General features: G+C 47.8%; 1 protein-coding gene across 1 annotated transcript; it reads right to left on the reverse strand.

Moving 5' to 3' along the window:
- Positions 1-411: 411 nt before the first annotated feature.
- On the reverse strand, positions 412-6,831 carry TCTE1 (t-complex-associated-testis-expressed 1). The gene is made up of 4 exons (XM_066180402.1): positions 6,636-6,831; positions 4,149-4,717; positions 2,636-3,085; positions 412-737 (listed from the first exon to the last, which is right to left on the reverse strand). The coding sequence occupies exons 1-4, from the start codon at positions 6,814-6,816 to the stop codon at positions 561-563; spliced, it is 1,377 nt and encodes a 458-aa protein (XP_066036499.1). The 5' UTR covers positions 6,817-6,831; the 3' UTR covers positions 412-560.
- Between the last annotated feature and the right edge of the window lie 578 nt (positions 6,832-7,409).

Raw genomic sequence — 7,409 nt, forward strand, 5'->3', positions numbered from 1 at the left:
TGAGACCTCCTGATTTGTTGAATTTATTTCTATTTACTTTTCACCACCCATATGAGACTCCAGACAGATTTTACTATAAATACAAGTAGACTATTGATCAGACCAATAGCCAGAAAAAGCTGCTGAGGAACTAGAAGCAACATTCCCTCAATCCTCTATGCCTCTCACATCCTCCTCAGCAAAACCTTTTAAGTCAGGTCTGGACTAGACCATTTAGGTGGCGGAGACTTCATTGTAGCTGCTTTACAGGTGGAACAATATTCAGTTGCCTAAACTAAGCTTGCTGCTGGAGCATATACAAGGTTCACAGGATGTGAGGTTTAGGGTGCAGTGAGAGAGAGGGCTTAACAGGCAGATTGCTCTGTGGTGCCATTACAGTGCCTTGAGCTCTAATGTCTGTCTCCAATTAAGTCACAGGTTGGATGATGGGGGTCTGGGAAAGGCTGCGGTGGCAGCCACAAGGTAAGCGTTTCTGAGAAAAGCAAATAAAACCAAGATCCTGAAGTAAAGTGTTTCCAAGAATGCACACCCAAAGCTCATTGCTCCCTGGAGCACTTTATTCAGTGGGCTTCTGTGGTGGGGTGCTGCAGAGATCCCAGCCTCACCGCTTCCCGGTTGGCCCACACAATTTCGTGAATGAGGAAATCAGTCTCCTGTTCTACCTCTGCGTGCCGGAGATCAAGCTCGGTCAAAGTCTTGTTGTTTGCCAGCCCTTTAAGCAGCTGCTTCCCACCATCCTGCAAAAGGTTGAGAGGGGATGGTTAAAGGAGGACATCCAAAACAGATGTGTACTGCTCCTTTTCCCTCTTCCCCAGGGCAACTTCTGCTGCTGTCAGTGGGAGGTCCATGAGATGGTGCCAAGAGGGATAAAGGCCTCCACCCAGGTCTGAAATGTTGTGCAGAGGAGGAGTGTAACCTTATGCACCTCTCTGTGATATGACACATGCTAATGACTCCCTCTGGGTATCATGTCAGGACTTCTCAAGCTCATGCTGGTTAATAACACATCTGGCAATGATAACCTGAGAGGAGTCTGCTCCCCCTGTCCCCTGGTTCCTAGCTTACTGCTGGCTGGGGACAAATGGATTAGAGTGCTGTTCCTCATCTTGGCAGCCCTGAGAGCCCCAGAACTGGCAGTTTTCTGTCTGGGTGCCATTTCCCAGGCTGGGTTGGCTTTCCTGAGGGGAATATCTCATGTAACTGAAGACCAACCTGCATGAGACAGAAAATGTCATGTAGCCTTAGGGAGGCAACCCACTCTGAGATATTTCTCCCCATACATGAAGCACTGTATTCAGGGATGTGACAATTTGAACTTTTTTCTGCTGTTGCTCTTCCCTTTCAGGTACCAAATATACCTCCTGCCCCTTCTCCTCCATCCAGATGGTCCCCTCATCCCAACACCCTGCCTCTTAGCCCTTTTGCCAAAAAGGGCAGAGCAAAAACAACTGGGAAGAGGTATCTTTTTAATGTGATACAGAGGTCAGAATTGAATGCATCTCTAGAAAAACTCCCAGCTTTCCCAAAGATAATACTACCAGCCATCTTTTGGGCTGCCATGGAACTTCACAAATGGGTAACAGGAGCGCTCATCAGAAGGAAGATGCTAAGCACAGAGATTATTATTTACTAAACAAAAATCCTTCTATCCTTTCCGATCTTTGTCCTCTTGTATCATTAAACTCAAATGGTTTTCCACATCCAGGACCATAAAACTCAGAACTCACAAAAGGTTTTCTGCCATCAAATTCTTTTAAAACCCTTGTCAAACACATTGATGCCAATATTCCTGCCAGCAGGGACAGCTGGTCTTGCTGTCTCTTTATTTGACAGTGAAAATAATTGAGGCAGCACAGAAAGTTTAAAAGCCAGCATGATTGCTTTTGGCTGTCTAGTTTCAGATTTCTAAAGCTCTTTTTAATCAGCAGAAGAGAAGCGGTCTGTTTTGTGGGCATGTTGCATACTGCAGCTCTTAGGGATGTAGTAAGATCTGTGGATGCTCTTATGTCTAGAAAATGTAAGCCTATGTTTTAGGAGCCACTTACAAGCACACAGACATGACACTCCTGACCCACTGCACCACTCCTGGGCCGTAGGGTGAGTTAAAGAAGCTCAACAATCAAGCCAGTTTTCTAACAGCCTCCTCTGAGCGTGTGATGGACAGGAGACATTCTGGGAAGGGTGACACTATCTGTGTGCAGCTGAATGACAGATGGCACAGCAGATCGAAAGCACAGAGGATATACATGAGACCCTCATCTCATGCTGCCTATCATTAACTACGCTCACGTGTGGGAAGCGTCTGTGATTTTTCCCAGACGTGCTTCCTGGTTTTCAGTTTCCTGGGGGGAAAATCCCTCTCTGCCCAAAAGCCCAAAGCCTCAAAGACAGATTCAGCCCTATGATCAGAGCTAGATGTAACAAGTGAGGTGAATGCATGTTCATGCAGAGAAGGTGTCCTTCTCTTTCCTGACATCTGCTGCAGTCTCTTCCCTGCTCACAATTGATTGTTATCACAGCAAGGATGCAAAATGAGGGATGCATTTGCCTCTGTGGCTTTGAGACAGGCTCAGAGTCTGCTTTGCAAGGCCACCAGGCAGGCTCACCGACTGCAGGGAGAAGAGGCTTCTCTTACCAGCCCCAGGTGGTTGCACGAGAAGCTGATGCTGGTCAGAGTGGTGTTCTGAGCCAGGACCTGGGAGAACACTGCTGCGGTTCGCTCTGACAGGTTATTACTTCCCAGATGGAGGGACGTCAGGCTGCTGTTGGTCAGCAGGGCACGGCCAATCGCCTCCCCACCTTTGTCCTCCACAAAGTTGAGGCGCAGATTCAGGGAGGTCAGAGTGGAGCTCTCAGCCAGCCCTTGAGCAAGACCCTGAGCCCCGAGGTGACAGATCTGGTTGTTACACAGATCGAGGTTTTCTAATTTGCTGTGGCTGATCAGCTTGCCAAGAGCTTGTGCCCCATGGTCCTTGATGAGATTGTGGGACAAGTCCAGCTCCAACAAGCAAGGGTGATGCTGCAAGTTACGGGCCAGGATCTTGATCTTGTCATCATCCACTTTGCTTCGTGTCAGCTTGAAAACCTGTGAGCATAAGAACCACAGTCACTACAACAGCCAATGCTTTAGGCTTAGCTTTGTACAAGATCATCAAGGAGTTAAACCTATGGTCCACCAGACAGGATTCATCTCCCTTCACTTCAGACACCTTTAGCTAGCAGGCTCAAGTAGTTGCTGTCCTAGTGGGCAGATACTTCGAGCAAGCAGGGTATGCCACTGATGTCCCATGCCTGTTCTAGGGAAAAAGGGTTTGTCTCCTATAAATGCCTGTTCTTCTCCTCTGACTGTACAAGATCTCTAACTGGGGGCTAAATTAAAGCAAGATAAAACTGTCCAAGTGTGTGCAGCAACTAGCAGCGGGTTCCCACCCCAGATCACAGTCAAACCTGTCTGAATCAACATGTGCACCAGTGGTAACCACAGCACAATGTCCTGTGTGGCCACGGCATCTTAACAGCCACAAGAGAGGTAATTTGTCTTCTGGAAGCCATATTTCCCAAAGCATGCCAATCTGTGCAGAGTTCATCCAGCTTACTCTGGCTCCACTCTGGATAGCAGTGCCCACTGATGTTTTGGAGGCACTGAATATCTGCACTGCAGTTACCAGAAAGCTGAAGATACTGTGCTGCTTAGGAGTAAAATCCCTCATTGCTCTAAGGCAAGTGTGAGTGTTTCCCCATGCTGTTCTTGGGGGTCTTTGCTCTTGAGAGGCTGGCATGCATTTACTGAGCAAAACTACCAAAAACTCCTTACAGAAAGCTCCCTCTGGACTTTTCCTCTCCTCCCTCCCAGAACTATATGAGGAGTTAAAACAGTGGAGTGCTGCTTTCACTTATGCTACAGGCAACAAGTTTTGTGGGAGCAAGTATTTTTCTCTGATCCTTTGACAAGCCATTCTAACAAGGACCTGGCAGAACAAGATGCTCAACAGTAGGCCAGCAGGTTAACATCTCTGCATTCTGACAGAGCATGTAACTTGCAAAAGGAGGGGTGCTATACCAGCAAGCAAAACTGGTCCTTGTATTTCTATTCACAAACAATTTGAAGATCTAGCTGAGGGAGTAAGGTTCAGTTTGGGGTGCATTACTTTCAAGTTACGACACATCTTCACTGCAGCAGCCAAGTTGGAGCAGTCCAGCTCAGTGAAGTTAAAGAGGCTCCACTCAAAGTTCATGCCACAGCTCTTCACACCATAAGTGAGATGAAGCTCTTGAAGGTGAGGGAGATCAATAAGGAGATCTCTCAGGTCATAGTGTTGCATGTAGACCTCACCAAGTTCAGCTTCATCCTCTGTGTCAGAGAGGTCATTGCTCTCCTCCTTTAGATCCACCCACAGAGGTGGCAGGAACTGATCAATCTCCAGTTTCTGCACGTAGCCTTTGCAGAGTGGGATGAAGTCTAGGACCTCTTTGGGGTCTGTGGCGTTAGGGATGAAAAACTTCAGAATGTTCTCCAGGTGACGTTCAAAGAACATCCGTTTCCAGCTGCCTCCATAGTTGGAGACATCACACACTTGCCACCGCTCCATACAGCACCTCTTCCAGTAGTCCTCATGGCTTACTATGTTGGCAGTCACAGTGAGTGGAAGGCTGGTGGAGAGCCTGTCCACCACCTTCTTTTGGTGCTCAGGCAAAAGATAGTTCAAAATAGGGTTCTCTGGAAGAGATAAAAGGAATGAGAGGTTGGTCTGGGCATAGGAACAATTGCTGGCAGTATGGTTCTGCCCGGGCCCCCAGTTGTGTGCCCATGCCCTCCTCTCTGCTGGTACTGGCTCTCTCCTTGGTTGCCAGAAGCTGGAGCACAGAGCTAAGTTGGCAAGAGATGTGTAGGATTTATTTGTACATTTCCATATACGATTTCTAACTTTTACAATGAAACATCAGCGAAATTGGGTTTACTCTCATAATATTTGGGAACTGCGCCAGAAACTGAACTCCCCATTTAAACTTAGTTTGAATGCAGTTTATATTCAGGGCAGGAATTCTTGCTCACCAGAGAACTAATGCAGCCTTACAATGATGGGAGAGCTTGGCCTGCCATTTGCTGAACTTTCTCCCTTTTGGCTTCTAAGCATATTGAAGAATAGTATTTGAGAACAACTGTGTGCTTTTCATGCAGGTCCTTGTGCCTATTTATTCTAATCCAAGCATCGGTCTTAACTCAAATTGATTCCTGTTCCTTTTTGCTGCGGCACACTCCTAGCTTTTAGGGCCACCTTGTTTAAATAAAAGTTCTGTTTTCCCAGGTACTCTGAGTCCCTGAGTCTCTTTCCCAGTGCTTCCCCTAAGTCTCAGCTGTCTTCTCCGGTGGAAGTTCTTTGTGACAAGAAATGCCAGAGAAAAGCCACATGCACTCACACCATGAATATTTGGTTAATGTGTACACAGTTGTGTTGAATAACATAAATCATCAGTGGAGAAACCTATCTGCGTATGGGAAACGAGATTATCAAACACAAAGTGGGGTTAACTTTATATTTCCCCTATTGCTGGGGCATTTCCTTCCTAAGGATACTGACAGTTTTACACAAGCCTCTTCCTGGAGTCTGTTTTCCAGTGCCCCACAGCTGACACTGCAGTGACCTTCTCTGCCAAGTCCCACAACACAAGCAGGGTGAGACATGTATGGGCAGGGCTGGGCTAGCTTCACTCAGGCTCACTCAGGCCCCACCATGGGCAAGGTGCATCCTCACAGCTCAAGTGACAGCACGAGGTTCCCCATGAAAATGAGCACACTGCTTTTATGTGTGCACAATGCAGGTCCAATGCATTTGGCATCAAACTGACTGATCAGGCTGCTAGGACTGCAAGGTTGTCCCAGCTCAGACCCTCAAGTACCATCAGCTCCTGGCATAAGGCAGCACTGAGCTCCTCTGTACTGTCTTACAGTCCCAGTGTGGACATAGCCTTAAAAGTAACTTTGGTCTTTGCTGCCACTTCACTGAGTCAGCCGAAAAGACAGGTAGGCCCTGATTTTCCCCCCTCCCAGTCAGTTCTCAGATGAGACACACTTCTTCTGTTTTGCTGTGTTTCATCAGTCCACCTGCTTCAAAAGCACATTCCCTGCCTGAGGATATAACTTGTCACATCAGCACCAAAAGCCATGGAGGAGGGCTGAGCCTGTGAGTACAGTAATGTGATGATAGCTCCTCTGGGCAGGGAGCAATTCTCCATCTCTTTGTACAGCACTTGGTACAACAGGGCTCCATCCTCGAGCGCTACCCCAATGTCTGTCTGAATCAGGAGCAGGAAACAGCCACTGCACAGCCCCGGTCATGGCTGAGGGGACTCCAGAAGAGCATGGATGGAAGAAGATGTGATGGAACAAGGTCAGAGTCACATCCTGGACTGCAGCCCAGAGGACTACAGCCATCCTTTGAGTGTACAAATACATACTTAGCAATTAAACAGTTTGTTTAACTGGCTGCCCAAGGGGATATTTCTCCCCATCTGTTCCTTTGGCAGGGCTGGGTGCCATACTGCCTGTCAGATGCATCTGCCTGCCTTGTTGACCCTCTGCTCTCTGGGACTGACCCTCTCTCCATGGGTCCTAGAGTAAATGTGCTCCCACTTACTTTCGAAATTATGAACGATGTGCTGGAGGCAGAGCTCAGTGAGGGGGAGGACAGTGACCAGGGACCAACTGGGATCCTCAGTGATGCAGCGGCGTGTGTAGAATGAGCCATCAGCCAGGTTGGCCTGAGGTGGACATGGTGAGGGAGTGGTGCTCTTGTCGCCAGCTGCAGGCTGCTGCATCCTTGCTCAGGACCTACTTCTCCTTCAGGAGAAACAAGGGGAAAATTCCTTAAGAGTCACCACTACGTGGTTACCTGCAAAAGAAAAAGGCAGCTTTAGAAAGAAGCCAGCAATATTAATGGTCAGCTCACACTGCTCTCCTGTAATGCACTTTCCCCTTGCCTGCCTCCTCTGCTTTGGACTGGAAGCACTGCAGACAAACAACTATTACTCAGCCTCATCTTTATACTCTGCCCTGTGCAAAGAGGTCTCTAGGCACCACATGCAATAAGGAGATAATAACGTGGTGTTAATTCAGAGTGCTGTTGAAGAGGATGGACAGGAATTGATTGTTTACTGTCTTTTTCAATAAAAGTAATAGGGGAAGCTGGCAGAAGCTAGGCTTAAAGCAAAGGGTTCTTCACACAGATGGCATTTGAACTGGGGAATTCCTTGCCACGGGATGCTGTGGATGCTAGGAGTCTGTGCAGACTCTAAGAAAAGTCCATGGAAGAGAAACGCTTTGAGAATGATGAAATACACAGACGTCATGTGGCTCAGTGTGAGCAGCTGAACGCAGCTGGAGGTGGAGAGAGTGCTGCAGGAAAGAACAC

This window comes from Chamaea fasciata, unplaced genomic scaffold (assembly GCF_029207755.1).
Source record: "Chamaea fasciata isolate MVZ Bird 193981 ecotype frontalis unplaced genomic scaffold, bChaFas1.0.hap1 SCAF_3, whole genome shotgun sequence".
Taxonomy (NCBI): Eukaryota; Metazoa; Chordata; class Aves; order Passeriformes; family Sylviidae; genus Chamaea; species Chamaea fasciata.

Excerpts from the sequence above, each read along its gene's own strand:
- TCTE1 (XM_066180402.1), bottom strand. The coding sequence starts at position 6,816 with ATGCAGCAGCCTGCAGCTGGCGACAAGAGCACCACTCCCTCACCATGT. Across the intron at positions 4,718-6,635 it reads CATCGTTCATAATTTCGAAA|AGAACCCTATTTTGAACTAT; the intron begins GTAAGTGGGAGC and ends TATCTCTTCCAG. Across the intron at positions 738-2,635 it reads CGTGCAACCACCTGGGGCTG|GATGGTGGGAAGCAGCTGCT; the intron begins GTAAGAGAAGCC and ends AACCTTTTGCAG.